At 40.6% G+C, this 16,924-nt stretch overlaps 1 protein-coding gene across 1 annotated transcript in view; it reads left to right on the top strand.

Annotated features, from left to right (window-relative positions):
- wars2 (tryptophanyl tRNA synthetase 2, mitochondrial) overlaps positions 1-16,924 on the top strand; it is a 109,288-nt gene that overhangs the window by 39,809 nt on the left and 52,555 nt on the right. The window contains exon 3 of the mRNA XM_033617225.2: positions 8,317-8,482. Within this exon, the coding sequence (XP_033473116.1) occupies positions 8,444-8,482 (39 nt within the window). The 5' untranslated portion in view covers positions 8,317-8,443. The remainder of the gene's footprint in view (positions 1-8,316; positions 8,483-16,924) is intronic.

Raw genomic sequence — 16,924 nt, 5'->3', positions numbered from 1 at the left:
TACTTAGCTTGCATGTTCTCCTTGTGGACTGTGGGAGGAAGCTGGAATACCCAGGAAACCCACGCTGACAAAGACATGCAGGTTAATTGGTGACTCTAAATTGTTCGTAGGTATGAATATGAGTGTGAATGGTTGTCTGTCTCTGTGTCAGCCCTGGTGACCTTTCCAGGGTGTAACCCACCTCTTGCCCAATATCAGTTGGGGTAGGATAGGCTCATAATCGCCCATTTAACATGGACATCTTCTACGACCCAACCCCTCAGGGGGTCTTGGGGGGAGGCATTTTTAGAACCTTAACAGCTAACCATATTAGAGTTTTGAAACAAAAATGTTAGATCAGGGGTTCCTGAAGTTTTGATAACTGAGTGCCATTTTAAGGAGCCAGATATGATTGAGGGCCGCATGGGGAAAACACACACACTATGACTTTTTTAACGAGATGTTTTTGACAAAAACTATAACAGTCGATAGTCATGTCGCCAACATAAAACTCATACTACATATTAGTTTTCCATTTTTAACTACATTTGAAACTAATGAAACAGAGAGACAGCACAGTGTTTGACATTGATTGTATCTACCAACAGCAGTCAATTAACAGCTTCTGCTGGGGTACGGCAACACCACCTGGACAAACAACACGCAGAACTGCTGTAAACTGTAATACTGGAACCAGTAGTAATGATGATTTGTTAAGTTTATTTGTGACTATGTTTACATTTGTTAATGATTATTTTGGGTGTTGATGTGTGGTTGCCTGTCGAAGCATAGCAAATGTTTTTCTTGATATTATTATCAATATATTAGTGGGACACTTTGAGCATAACTGAATATTTGGGGGGGAATTACTCCCTAGTGATGTATCAATATTTTGATAGTAACAATGGGTCACATGACTATGTGTATGTCTGACTTAGTTGTTTCCCTTACCTCTACAGAGGTGTATAGTGTTTCTAGTATTTTGGTTTTTCCAGCCGGCAACTTCACTGTTTTGGTTCATTCTCACTGCTCTTATCATTTTGGGCTGCAGCTGTTTTCACTCTAAAAACTCAACGTACTCTACTTGCTCAGCTCCAAACTGCAGACAGACACAGTTAGCAACTAGCAGGGGAACATAGCTGAGCATTTAGCAGCTGAAGTGACAGATATTTCTCTCAGGAGTTGGTGGAGAGCACGCACAGAGCTAAAAGAGAGTGAAGACTGGACTTAGTATATTTGCCAGGTGATCAGAAACATTAGTCCAGATAAATGCTAATATATGCAGCTTTTTGCTAACATATTCACTATATCAACTTAACAGGTGTAGACATTGGCTTCTTTTTGCAGGTTTAGCTAAATAAATAATAAAAACAAAGTGGTTACAGGCATGGAATAATAAAGCTCTACAGATATGTGCAGGGGTGAATGGAAGTCATCACGAAACAAAAGATTAAATGAAGTGTAAACGACATAACAGCTGTTAAATATATGTATCATAAGGCAATGATTGGAAAACATTCAGTATATAATAAAAGGCCAGTGGTGGGACATGAACATAATCAGTATGAGGTAAGATGTAAATTATTGATCCCTGAAGAGGAAATGGTGTGAGTGAAAATTATGGATAATTTGTTGTCATGCAAATATAGAGCTCCTGTGGGCTGAGAGCCGTCTCACTGTGTTGACTATTGACAGATTTACAGAAGAACATGTGTTTGCAGTTCTCAGATATACAAATTTACAGTCCACTGCAATACCAAATGTGCATCACTGGCGACCTTGCAGCTGGAATTGTGCAACCTTTGACAAAGAAACACATTGATGAGCCTGTGTTAAACTCCCCGGTCACTCAGCCAGTCCAACATCGACCGCAGAAGTGTCTCTCCCCCCTCTCCCGCCTGGAAAAATGCACTCCGACTGCGTGTGTTCGATTCCTGGCTCGACCTGCGCTGTCATATTTCTCTCACTCCACACGTTCCTGTCTTTGGGGCGATAAAAACTAATAAAACATTGCCGAGAAGTGGCTGCCCACCGCTCCCCTTCCAGAAAACTCAATTAAAACAAAACAATGAGCAGTTACTGCACATTATTCATCCTGTAGCTCCCTGACAGGGATAAATCATCCTGCTTAATGACAGATCGGTGCATGATTCTGGCAAATATATGAAGTGACAGTGAGCTGTTTTGAACAGATGTAAGCTGAAGACAAAGAGGAGGAGGAGGAAGCTGGAAATGTAATTATAATTAATGTGGGTGGGTTGGAGGCCGGTGAGTTCGGACAGTAAGCAGAGGCTCGTCAGTCTGAACCCGGATGGTTGCGGGTGCGAATCCCTTGTTGCTGAGGCCGCTGAAGGCAGCTGAATAAACCCAGCAGAGGAATGTAGAGGCAGCAGACAGGCAGCAGAGAAACTCATTAGGAGAAAACTCTGTAATTTCAAGGATGTGGTATTATGTGGGACAGGCGTTTTCAGGCGCATTCAATGAGTGCTGATGTTGAAAATAACATCAGTGGGACTTTTAACTATCCATAATCACTTGGCTTTACAATTAACCATTAAATAGCCAACATTAATTGTTGTTGTAACAAACTTTGTAGGAAGGAAGAAAGGAGGCCTGGGTACTTCACTGCAAACCCATCCCGGTCTCTCCGAAGTCATCGAAATCTGGTACTTGGTCAGTGACTTCCAGCATCAGACACTGACAAAAAAAGCCGTCCTTTCGTGTTGGCATGTTAGTGGCGTCAGGGGGAAATGTGGCAGGACAACAGCAAAAGTTAAGGCGGCAGAAGTCCGAGTAGGGTGGGTGGGAGTTGTGTTGGTGAATTGGTCCAACAACCACCGACTTTTACCAGAGGCCAGTGTTTGCGTCCTGTAAGATTTTCCTAAACCCCACCATGTGCTTTTTCACGTGCGTGTGTTGGCTAAACATAACCACGTGCGTTTGCTGTAGAAGGAAAAAAATACGTGAATTTGCATTGTTGTACCAACGTAGTGCTTTTATTTTGAAAGAGAATGTATTTAAATGTTACATTTCCTGTGAAAACAGAAGTGTAGTTTGAAAGAAGACACTGCATGTAACAGGCAGAACTTGACACAGCGTCCCAGAATGTCAACAACCAACACACCCAGGGTACCTTTCATGTCGTCTCTCGCCTTGAAAGTCCATGACCAAACGTTGATGTGGGACGAGGTCGGAGTGAGAATATGTTGGCAAACATCCAAGTGTGCTCAAATGACATCAGCCATATTGTGCCGATACTGTCTGATCAGAACCATGTGGCCCCGTGTTGTTAAAACGGGACAAACAAGGTTTTACATCTTTGGGCTCTTTAAATATTAGCAGCCAGTCACCAAACATGTTTGTGCACTGTTAGAGCAAAGATTTGAATAATGACCAGCCCCAGAACATGCCAGGTAAGCCATGTGTCATATTGATATTCTCATGGGAAAGGGTTTTGAGTGAGTACTTGATGCCTTCAGGTAAAATGGGACATTTATCTGAAGTGAAACTGTGATGAAGTGGGTGAGAATGTACCTTCACTCACCACTTGTCCCTTACATGTACACAGTATACCATGTTACTTTTACATACGTTTATTTTGCTATAATTTACCATTGCTTTCGTAACATTACACCACTTACTATCCCGGGTTTGTTTGTGTTCTTGTTATGTTACAGTTAACATCAATGCACATGAGTAAATTAAAACAAACACACAGTCATAAGTTGGTTTCAGTTACTTTTATTGTGTTTCAGGTTTGAACTTTGTCGAATTGTTTGTTCCTTTGTCTGTACTTACCTCTGTTTGTTCCTTTGTTCCGACCCACCATGCAGGATTGTTTGAAAGGCCGCCGCCCAGCACTTCCTGTCTTTTATAGTTTTAGTGATGTCATCAATGACATCATTGGGCTGAGCTAAGTGGAGGGGTTTTCTTTTTGTAGGAATATTTCTTTTGTTTAGTGCAGTTTAAAGTAACCGGTTAGAATTATTTACTTTTAGTAGTTCATTTAGTGATGTAAATGCGCTTGTAAGTCAATCCTAGGTGTTTATTTGATTTCCTTGTGTTAAGTTTACTGTGTATTGCAACCTCCTTTTGTTCTGGTAGGGGCTGAGGCAGTCTAAGTGTGAGTCAGTCCCTCTATATAAAGGCAGTTGAGGTTTGAGCTCGAGGCTGAAAGGAGAGGCCCTGCTGCTGTGAACATGTGCCCTTATGTTTGATTTATTATGAGTTAATTTTCCTCAGTTATTTGCTTGGCTTTTTGTTGGGGTTTTTGTTTGTTTTTGCCTAATTTGCACATGTAATGGCGAGCACTGTAAATAAATTTACACTTTGGTGGAGCCAAGAAGTCTGCTGAGTCTGCCTACCTACCACCTTCCTTGACACCCGAGCTAAACTATCTCACAGAAACCAGCATGTTTTTAGTCTGCCAGCTGCCCTTTAAATCATGACTCATGCTATGGTGTGTCACCCTGTTATATAACAGACATTTATAGTATTTTTGTCACTTAAAATAATTAAAGATGATGCAGTGATGATGCAGTGAGTCCACATCAGCCTCAGTAGTCCAAAATTAGTCATCATTGTTACACACATTCATGTCCATTGTGGACAATATGGCACCAAGGAAACTGGCAGCAAATGAACAAGGAAAGACAATGTTTAACAATCTTTATGAACAAATAGCTATGGGTTACATTAATAATTTACTGAATTAATGACTGAACTGATAAATGGATTTAACCATTTACAAATCAAACATGACTGTCCCATTTTACCTGAACATGTCATTGGAGTGAGGAAGGGGTTCTCGATGTGTTTGGAGGTCCAAAATTTCTAAATTATTTTGCTTGGCAACATATTTTCTTTTTAGAAATATAGCAGAGATCCATAACAAGTTATAAAAGTAACACTCAAGGTAGTTTTCAGAATTTTAGGTGGTTTTCTTGGTAATCAACCAAAAAGTGTCCCAAATGACCTGACTTCACCCTGTAACAAGTAACCAATTTGACAAGATTATTTTATTGCAATTAGACCAAAAAAAAAAAAAAAAAAAAGATTTTATTTTTATTTTTATAAATCTACAACAAATATGTATTAATTTAGAAATATTGCGATGATAATAATACAAAAAAATCCCATATATAAAAAAACTAAAGTGAAATATAAAATTAAATATAAATTAAAGGCGCTGTATGTAAGAATGTGGCCAAAACGGTTACTGCACTCAAATTCAAAATACTGCCGCGAGTCATGTCCGCCCCCCCTCCCCTACAGATTCGAGGTTGCTGGACAGCGGCACGCTGGAGACTGATTTGTTTGCCGCGTCGCCGCGTCCTTGATCTTCGGTTTTCCAGCGGACTGTTGGAGCAAGTCCGGCTTCTCTGCTGCGAACGCTGCTGCCAGGATACAGCTGAGGAGGAGCCGGCTGCTAATGCTATGTACTGGGACACTGCTAATGCTGCTTGCTGTGCTGCTGTAGCTCAGTCGTAACTGTAACTGATGCTGAGACTCTACTGACTGCGTGACTGGTAGACGGCGGTGGGTGGCGCAACAGGCCAAAACACAAATTCAAAACATAAGCATGATTTGCGGACCGCAAATTTTTTAGATACAAATATTCTGGCTGTACTATTGTTGTCGGTGAGATCAGTATGTTATATGAAAATTATTCCTTATTCTCTGTGACATATTAAGATGATTTTATGACTATTTGCTTTATATTTCTTACATATAGCTCCTTTAATTATTGTCAGATCTTAAATCTGTCTCATTTTTTATAATGGGAAAGATAATCCTCTGAAAATTAAGTCTTTCAAGTGTTTGCAGTCAAGAGGAGAATAGACCCGAGTCCTCAGTTAAAACATGACAAGCTAAAACTTTTGTGGTACAGATTTATCTGTATAACAAATGACCATAAAAGAAAGGAGAAAAACATCCCTCAGAGAGCAGGTGTTGACAGGCCCACAGTCACCCATTGACTGTGTGTGCCACTAATTATGCTGCTAATTATAAGCTGATGTTGGAGTTTCTGTTTTTGCTCCGACTGTCTTTCTCTGAGTCAACGAGTTTCTAATTTGGCTCGTGAGTATGAAGAGTAAATATAGCGTATGTATACCATACAGCTAGGTTTGACATTAGCTTTAGCACAGTGTTAGGGAGGAAGTCAGGTGGGCGCGAAAGAAGAGGAAGACGAGTTGAAGTGAAAGGCTCTGCTCATGCTGCAGCTTAAGGTGTCAGAGTTATGAATTATTATCCACAAATGTATTTTTTATCAATAAAAATAAAAAAAATAATTTTTAATTATGAATATTTACTCAATGCAAAATAGTGTTAGGACACACCTAGTGTTTTACTTGGAAGTCTCCTGTGCGTCGTTATTGTCATTCTGCAGACGTTTGAAATTTAATTATTGGTTTTTGGTTCCAACCCAAAATAGTTGCCATACAACAATCATTTAGGGAAAATCAAAAAGAGTGTGACACCACGTCGCAGTTCAGCACGAAGGTCTGCAGTGGGAAGAGAGAAGAGAGACACAAATGAGGGGAAGTTCCCCGTGGATGACCTATAATTTCACAGACGAGGAGCATCTTTGTGTCACACCATCTCTTCTTAATCATGTATCTGCTCATAAACATGTCTGCTGGGAAGCACTCGTGTCTCCTCTCATGGCAGCGACGCATTACTCAGGTCTTTTCATGTCCTCGGATGTTGTTTCCAGATGGAACCACAAGGGAAAATGCCACACTGTTAGACTCAAAAATAACTTCATAATTTTACACCCTTGATAGCTTGTTGGCCCCTCTGATCTACGCACTCTGTATACATCGCTGCGCCTCTTACGTAGATGTATAACATGACTATTATAGTGCATGAAACAAGTTTTCCCTCCTTTCCAAATTTGATCACAGACACACACACACTTTACTGAGCTAATTTCCAATTTGAATATGCAGGAAAATTAGTGCCAAGCCGACACATTGCACTTCACGGTTACAGGCCTCCATGTTTATCACAGTGTGTAAACACTGGTTGTTCTGCTCTGCTTTCCTCTGTGTGTAGCTCCGTGTTCGCTGAACCTGATCTCGACTGCAGCTATTCATGCTCTTTGGTGTGTTTGCAGCTCCAGCAGGACTTGACCCAACATCCATCTGGGCCAGACCCTCTTGGCCTGGGCTGCAGCTGGAGAGCACACACACACACACACACACACACCAAGACACAGACACACACACCAGCACTCTATAATGTAGACACATACATACACTGTTTATTGACACACACATATGCAGAGCTAGAAGAGGAGGCAGGCACACACTGATCTCTCAAAAACATGCTTACAAACATTCATAAATACACATGCATGCACACATATACATACATTTGGAGGTTTAGTTATACCACTTGTAAAAATTGTTCAGATTTATTCATTAGGATGGTTAATTTCTATTTTTATTTTTATTTCAATTTTTATTTTTGTATTATATTTTTAAAAAATGGTCTGGTAATACTTGCTTATCATGACAAAAAATTGTGATTTTTTATTATTATTATTATTATTATTATTATTAAATATAGGTTCCTAAGTCATACATTTGTTTTGTCCCTTCTCAGAATTTAAAAATAAAAAATCATATGCAGCATTACTTATTTTTTTACTTACTTTTCTTCTTCTTCTTCTTCTTCTTTTTCTTCTTCTTCCTATTCTTGATAATAATACATTAAATTATTAATGTCAAAATTACAGACAGACATTTTTTCTTCTAATTTTTTCAAGTCATATTTCTTAGACTTTTTTTTCTTGTATCACCATTTGATCATTTTGTGGACAAAAAAACAAACTTGATAATGACAAAAGCATAGGAGGTCATTCTTAGAGGCAGACCTGGGCCTCAATATCATACATCTACTTATACAAATAAAATCATAACCTTACCCCAATCCTGCTTTTTAATCATGAGTCAATATTACTTTTAAAAAACTTGACTTTTGCAAACCTGAGACTACTGATGTTGCTCCATTTTGTGAATTGATGCTTTCATAACTAATTCACTGGTGTTGTATCATAATAGTGACACACAATGACCTTGTTTCATGTGCTCTACAAAAATAATTGCATGTCTGGTTTCCCCCAGTTCTTAAAAAGCAGTGTAATTGTCCTCCCATCCCACAGGAATCCCACAGGACCCCAATTAGACACACAGACAGACACTCCACATACATTCACACTCATAGATGAGCACACACTCAGCTGTGCACTCCCTCCCATTCACAAACACACTACACTCACGGATAAACACACACTCTGCTGTCTCGTTGACGTTTCTCTGTTTTCCACAGCGAACCCGAGGGTGGCGAGGCTGAGATGAAAACGAGCAGAGGGTTCGGCGGGCGGTTCCAGCTGCATGACTTCAGTAAAACAATCCTCCGTCACACACGCTGAAGATCTGACGTGCTGACAGCAGTGATGAGGCCTCGGAGCAGATATTACACATCTATTACACATGTGAGCAGACCCGCACACATGCACTAAAACACACACTTACATATGTGGTATCACTGCGCCTGCCTCTTCCTCACATATGCACATACACACGGGGAAAGGACATGCAGATATGGCTAATGCTTTGGGAAAATGTTGAACTTTACAGTTACCACCAACCAGACAGACAAAACAACATTAAGAGAACACATAAGGCAGCAGACTGAGAAATATTTCTGAAAGTTTAATAATACATTTTGGCTATTTCTTAAATGACTGTAAAGATCAAACAGTGGCCCTTATTTACCTCTGCTACAGAGAGAATCCAGTAGGGTGCATAATTTACTTTTAATTCAATAAATTAATTCAGTAGATTCAGGATAATGCATCGCTCTGCTGCTCTCTGATTGGACCGAAATACTGTTCTCACTCGCTAATTAATTGCAGTCGATTCTACTTTGCAGTTTTTACGTCCAGTGTTAAGCCAGTGTCACTGAACCCACACACTTCCTGCACAGATGTTTCACATTAAAAGCCTTCCAGTGGCTCAGCAGGTAGCGTTCCACGTGCAGAGAGTGTGTTTTGTTGACAGCGCTACCAATTGAAAAAACAGAGCAAATAAAAAAACCTCCTCCTCTCCTGACAAATTCATCTTGAGTGCTTTATGGCTGCATTGATATTTGTTCTTTTGAGATCCTCCCGTTATGTTATACTTTATGAGTTTACGACATTAATCATATCACTGCGAGCTGCATAAGCCACAATTCATCATATGTTTACAGTTGTGGGTGTAATAGTGCAGTCTGTAAACACACACAGAAAACAGCTGTGACAAAATGAAACAATACTAAAATTAAAAAGTGTGTTTTTAATACAGAGAAGCCCAATCGGCTTTATAGATTAAAACATAGAAAGAAATATAAATTTATTACATGCAGGTTTTTATACACATACATACTTATATAAGTATTAATGCATCCATGTATGTACATAAACATACATACATGTACACCAACCCAGTCACCAGGAATCTGTAAACCACAGATATGTTACAATTGCACAGTTATTTTGTTTTCATGTGGATATGTTGAAAACTTTACGTTTCTTTATGTTTCAACAATGCTGTTGTTTACATGTGGTTATATTTAGGAACAAAAACCACTTTGTTACAGTTAGGAAAAGATCATGTTTTGTTTTAAAATACCCAGTTTGGTGGCACAATCCCAGCTGGAAACACAGTGATGTCTTTGTAAAAAAAAACAAAAAAAAACTGCTTTTCATTGCACTATCCCGGCTGGAAACACATCAGTGTCTCCGGATAAAACAATTACTTTTTGAGGCATTATCCCAGCTGGAAATACCATGGTGTCTTGGAGTAACACAACCACTTTTCGTTGCACTATCTCTGCTGGAAACACAAAAGTGACTTGTGGCATTACCCCACAAGGAAACGCAGAGATGTCTCTGTTAAAAGCAACTGCTTTTTGTGGCACTATCCCAACAGGAAATACAGTGATGTCTTGGTATAAAACAACCACTTTTTTGGCTGTATCCCAGCGCAAAACATAGCAATGTCTCTGTAAAGAACAACTACTTTCTGTGGCACTATCCCAGCTGGAAACACAATGATGTCTCTGTATAAAACAAGTGCTTTTTGTGGCACTATCTTGGTTGGAAATACGTCAATGTTTCAATGAAAAACAACTGCGTTTTGTTGCAGTATCCCAGTGGGAAACACAGCAATGTCTCGGTAAAGAACAACTGCTTTTTGTGGCAGTATCCCGGCTGGAAATACAACAATGTGTTGGTAAAAAGCAACTGCTTTTCATAGCACCATCCCAACGAGAAATGCAATGATGTCTCTGTAAAAAGCAATCACTTTTTGTGGCACTATCCTGGCAGAATATGCAGAGATGTCTTGGTATAAAACAGTAATTTTTCGTGGCACTATCCCTGCTGAAGACACAGCAATGTCTCCTTGAAACAACCACTTTTAGAGGCAACATCCTGGCAGGAAACGCAGCAATGTCTCAGTGAAAACTAACTGCTTTTCGTGACACAATCCCAACAGGAAATGCAGTGATGTCTTGGTATAAAACAACTGCTTTTGGTGACACTATCCTGACTGGAAACACAAAGATGTCTTTGTAAAAAGCAACTGCTTTTTGTGGCACTGCAGCCGGGGGAAACACAGTGATGTCTTCTTGGGGAAAAAAAACTGTTTTTCCTGGCATTACCCCAGCAGGAGACGCAGCAATGTCTTGGTAAAAAGCGCCTACTTTTCCTGGCATTATACCCGGTGGCAACACAGTAACAGGTTGCCAAAAAACATCCAAGTGCGATGGCCAAAAAGCCGCTAAAAACACAGCAGTGAGTGGATAAAAAACAACTGGTTTTGTTGGTTGTTGGTCTTGAACAGTGCTCTGGAGCTTGGCAGGAGTCTTGCCTTGGTGATATGCCATCCACTAACCCCTTCACCTCCCAGTGACAAACTTAGCTCATGAGAATTGTTGATATGATACATATGAAATGTACAAATGTAACATATCAGTGCCAACATCAGTGCCAACATTTTCATCTGGTGACCGGGCTGCGTACACATGCGCCCATTTAATATACACTCTCATTTCTTCCATTACCTCAATAATTTCAATTTACATGTCTAAATCATTTAGGCCGTTACATTTCCAAATAGTCATATGTAATTTTGTCCATGCTATTTATAGGCACAAAAATTATGCAAGCCTCATCCTCTAATTTCTGATATTCTCACCCAAAAACCCTTCAGATTGCCCCTACACAAAATCATGTCTTTGCAGAAGCATTTGGAAGCCTGAAGCCCACATGGTGTGGCTGCTTCAGTGAGTACACAACAGTAAACATTTTTTTACGTGAGCTGTAGTATAGTAATAACTGATAACTTACTGGTTACTGTCCCCTCTGATACTGGGAGGTTTGGGGTTTGACTCCCAGGGAAGTCAGAGCAAATCATGACATGAATCCTTTTTTCTCCACTTAAAAAGAGGAGACTCTTTCAGCTCTCCGGGCTGTGGATGTGGGTGTTGGCATTGTGGTCATGAAACCAGATGAAACTTGTGTGATTGCTGTGGGAAAACGGAGCAGAGAGACCGTCTCATAAACATCATCATCCATCCATCCTGTCAGAGTGTCCTTCAGCGTCTGCTGGTTACCTCCCTGCACGCTGCTCTGGATTAAAACATCAAGTGTCAAAAAATATGAGATGTCTCCTCCAAAAAACAAAAAATCATCATACTGTAATCGTCACAATATTGGAGCCAGTTTTTGCTGCCCAGGTGTAATTTTCTCAGATAAGCAGCTTCCTGTTTTCCATCTGTACGTAGAGCAAACACCAACGACCTCTCCTTCACTCTCTCCTGCTTCTAAACGAGAGTAAATTAGGTGTTATAATGTTGCGGCTGTTTTTAGTGGCTGCTGAGAACACACACACACACACACACACACACATATTTGTACACACCCATTGGATCGCTGATATTTGGGCAGACAGTTTATTCAGTGGTCTAACTCTTAATCAGTCATCAGGTTCAAGGGGTAGTGGGCGATATATGCAAACACACATACACACATACACAGCTAACTGGATAACAAGGTCACATTTGGAGATCAGGATTTACTTTGGCCCGTGTTGCCGCTCTTTAATGATTAAATCATGTATTGGTTCAGTTTTCATTACTTGTGTTAGTACATATCTGAGGCTGAGGGACTGACGGCGGCTCAGCCTCACGTGGAGCCAGTGTGCAGTCAGTACAGGTAAATAATGTGACCATAATGTCTCACACTGTAATTATATAGTCAATCCTTTCTCCCTCGGTTACTGGCAGTTACTGGTTTTGCATTCTAGCAGAGCACTGGTGGAGTTTACAGTGATAACAGTGACAGATTTGATTTTATTTCTTCTTATTTCAGACAGAACTAGACTGTTTTCTCATTTTGGAGGCTGAGATGATTCAAGTAGATTTTATTATCTGTAGCTGATAAAGCTGCAGCTTGCAAAACACCTGCTGTGACTTGGTTAGAAACTTAATATCTGACTGATTTGAAAATGAGAGGCCTGCAGAGGAGGCTTAAATATGCATTCATTGGTTACATACTGTTATGCTAAGTTGCAAACCCCTTGCCCCTGCCACTTGGCCCTTACCCCTCTTACCCTGTTCACATCTTGGGGTAGGGTGTCCCAATTTAACCCGGTCTCACTCTGAAGACCTTGAATATCGGGGCTTGGTCAGTGACTTCCAGCATCAGATAAGGCATCAGGGGGAAATGCAGCGGGACAAGAACGAAAGTTAAGGCGGCGGAAGTCCGAGTAGGGTGGGCTGGAGGGGTGGTGGATGGGTCCAACAACCACGACTTTCACCTGGGAGGCTGATGTTCGCTTCACACTTCCTGTATGACTGTAAAGCCAGACCCTGTTCTTTTTTTCTTAACCCAACCATGTGTGTGTGTTGGCTAAACGTAACCATGTGTAACTGCAAACTAGGACTGCCCCCAACTAAGTATTTTCCTTGTTGACCAATAGTCATCATTTAGGGCCATTAGTCGACTAGTCTCCCGCATGTTTATGATATCAATTTAATTATTAAATGATATATTTTGGTGGTTTGAGTTGAAGGTGTGAGAAAGAATAGTATCAGTAACATTGTTAACACTGTGCTACATTACAGAGAAATACAAAACCGTACTAATGAACCTTCATTAATGTAGGCCTATATTTTATCTACAAGTGCACGTCACACACTGAGCGAGCCGCCTGTTAATGACGCTGTGGGCTAATGGGCATGTAGCTACTTCCATGTTTCAGATGATACGTCATGTTTGTAGTCGACCAATGAAGATGAGTTCACATATCACCTTGGGTTCGTCCTTCACCTTCTCAAAATGATCCCACACTTTGGATTTCCTGCCCGACATGTTATTAACTAGCCTGTGGAATAACCGCAGGTACCAGCCCTGGAAATTAAGCTGACTCCTGTCTGACTGCTGAGTGTGGACACTTCCTGTGTCTGTCCTTTCAAATTAAATTCCCACATGGTCCAGTCATATAGGTTTGGATTTATTTTGACAAGGTGCAGCTCCTAATGGAGATTCATGTTTGTTTTATTTTCTTTTTTATCTGCGACTAAGCAACCAATGAAATCTTGCTGACTAATGATCTTTCTGGTTGACTGACGGTTTGGTTGTCTATATACAGTCAGTGACCTCCCACATGTGTGAGTAATAGAGTGTCAAACATTAAATTGTGCTGAGGTGAAACAAAGAACACTTCCTGATTCAGAATCCATCCCTTTGCCTTATTTTAGCAATTATGAAAACAATATATTTTATAGTTTATTTAAATGAAAAAAGACTGTTGCATTCATGTGACACATCAATGTTATGTTGAATTGTTAAACTGACATAAAATTCCTGTCAGACAAGGGTCATGTGACGCATTTATTTTGTGTCTCGTCTGCTCAGAACTTAACTAAAAGTGTATATACTTGAACACAGTGGTTAGATTTTTGATTTGATCTTAGTGTGTTCATACAGTATGGTTCAGTTTTACAAGATAAAAGGATTTATGGACGAGGACAAATGGATGAGTTTTGGAAATGTATCTCAAACTTCCTCAGATTCAATAGATAGCAGGGCACAGTCACTTATAATGTGAGATTGGCTCAAACTGACCAGGGCTTTTCCAAAATAAACTGTATGAGGATACAGCTGATAATGTCAATAGCTGATTATACTGAATGTTGCCCCCTTGGCTTTAGTGTTTGGGTAGTGACATACTGTTTTTTATTAGAGACAAACACTGTTTAATCCAGTCCTTCAACTCATTATCTACACTTACACTCTTGTGTTTTTGATTTTGGGAAGGCAGCACTCGTCCTTGGCGTGTGTGTGTGTGCGTGTGTGTGTGTGTGTGTGTGTGTGTGTGTGTGTGTGTGCTGTAGAGTTTTATGAACAGAACAAAATTTCCTTTCATGTCTTTTATAAAATTCATAAGTAAAACCAGAGAAACAAACTAAGACGGCATTAAACCAGTGAAACAGATCAAAAAAGCCCAAAATGTTTAATCAAAACTGAGTTTCTCTGCATGACTGTATCATGGGGAGGGTGTGTGTGTGTGTGTGTGGTGGTGGGGGGGTGTTGTATTGAGAAGTGACACATTAGTTTAACTTCATGTTAATGAAAGAAGGAAAAGATGAGCGCATGGAGAGGCATCTGACTTTGAGAACAGTGCAGTCTTGAAGAATTACACGACAGAGCAAACAATGAAAAACTGTCATCTAAATTGAGTTTGTCTGCGTGACTTCTAGTTTCTTTGGTGGGCTGTTGGGAGGAGGACTGTGGGAGGTGGAGGGGGGGAGAGGGGGTTCATATCCAAAGAGACAGTCATTATTTTTCACGTCGCAGGGAATAAATGAGGGCTGTCAGGCTGACTAATGACCGGGTCTCTGCTGCGGTGGAATCAGGAGAAAGTCTCCGTCTACCGATGTCAGTCATTTTCTGATGGACCCCGGCGCTGATGGATTGTAGGATCTGGCTCTGATTACACGCTGCACTGGCATCCACTCATCCCCCGATCCCTTTGTTATTTTGGAAACGGGTAATAAACACACATACAGCAGACATGCGTGCATTCACACACACGCAGATACGTGCACGCTCGCTGCTGCTCTGCTGCAGTCTTCATCAGTTTTGACACTTTGCTCAGACCTCAGCTCAGTCAGAGGCTGCGTGGCGGAAACCCCCGGAACACACAGCACGTCTGGTTCCCAGAAAGCTACACACAGAGCTCTCAGTTACACTTTTTTTATCATGCTAAATGGCTAATAACGGCTTTGAAGTACACTCTAATGACAGAGAGTAGGACTGTAAATGCTTTAGTTGTGATGAAGATAAATACAGAGTGCGGCATGGGGTCAAGAAACTACATGTTGATGATGTTGAAGTAGAAATCAAGTGCTCTTCAAGGATGGGTTGAGTAGTAGCATAAGAATAGAGTTGCGTCCAGCTTATTTATAATGGAAGTCCGAGGAACTAAGTCGCCAAAAAAAATGTTGATGTGAAGTTTCTGCAAACAACTGATGTGCTGCGTTTGTAGGTAATCATGTAGCCGAGATGCTAACGCTGTGCTTAATGTGTGGTCAAGTTTAGGGACAAAAAACGACTTAATTATGGTGAGGAAAAGGTCATGTTTTGGCATGAAGTACTAATTTTCGTGGCACAGTCCCGGCAGGAAAAGCAGCAATGTCCTCCCCAAAAAAACACCTTCTGCAGCACCATATCCGGTGGAAAAACAGCGATGGGTTCCTAAAACATACCCACGTTTGGTGGCTAAAAAGCTGCTGAAACACAACCGGTTTTGGTTTGTTGATCCTACACAGCAGTCTGCAGTTGTTTGCACTTTGGTAGCGGTCTCCCCTAGGTGTCAAGCCATCATTAATACTCTCCACCTGCGGATGACAAAGTCAGCTTACGCACTACGTCACTATTGAGAGCGTTCAAAGTAACATTATTCGTAGTTTGCAGGAACAAAGTGCTGACATTGTCTTCTGGCGACCGGGCAGTGAAAAGCATCCTTCATTAATTTTATCCATGTATTAATCAAGGGTTAGCAACTCACAATCAGAGCGCCTTGGATGGTTTTCAAACAGCTAACCAACACCATGGATCCCATTATATGTGAGCCGGACAGTCGCTGTTTTTAATTCTTATTCTCCTTTTGTTGTGACTTTTAATATGTGTTACTCAGCTATGATCACTCCAGGAGGAGGGAAGTCTTCCTCATGGTATAAAGCATCAGGCACACGGGACATGTGACTGTAATTATGACAAACAATTACGACAGCAATGGTGTGAGATAGAAACTATGGTTAGACTCATTTGTTTACATCCATTACACTGTAATAATCAAAAATACATATTCTCTCACCTGTAGTGTCAGACTATGCAGACAGTTTTAGAGATATCTGCTGTCAAAAGAGTTTTTGCTCCAAATTAATACAGTGGTTGTGAAGAGAATTTTATTTGTGCAACACTGATAACATTGTGCACAGATATAAATACCGGTGTGCCTTGAGATTTTGGCCCTTTGGTGTTCCTTGGGGACAAAAAGTATGAAAACCACTGCTAGTGTTGCACGGTATACCGGTACTAAAATAGTACCCCGGTACTAGAGTATTCCAAACGGGACTATACTGCATTTGGAAAATACCGGTACTTTGAAATTGATTCAATTAATTAATTTAGTTAATTTATTTTACTCATTTATGCACACAAACGCCTTTTTTGTTCCTATTGGAGCACAGATTGCGCAAGTGGTGTGTATGACAACACCTGTATCAACATTCGCAGCTGGCGCATGTGAAAAAAGACAAGAGAAAGTCTGCCTCGCAAAGGGAGACAACACGAGACAACACAAACTTGGTGGAACATTTG

The sequence above is a fragment of the Epinephelus lanceolatus genome, chromosome 14 (genome assembly GCF_041903045.1).
Source record: "Epinephelus lanceolatus isolate andai-2023 chromosome 14, ASM4190304v1, whole genome shotgun sequence".
Taxonomy (NCBI): domain Eukaryota; kingdom Metazoa; phylum Chordata; class Actinopteri; order Perciformes; family Serranidae; genus Epinephelus; species Epinephelus lanceolatus.
The sequence above is the reverse complement of the archived record's forward strand: the minus strand, read 5'-3'. Positions and strand labels throughout refer to the sequence as shown.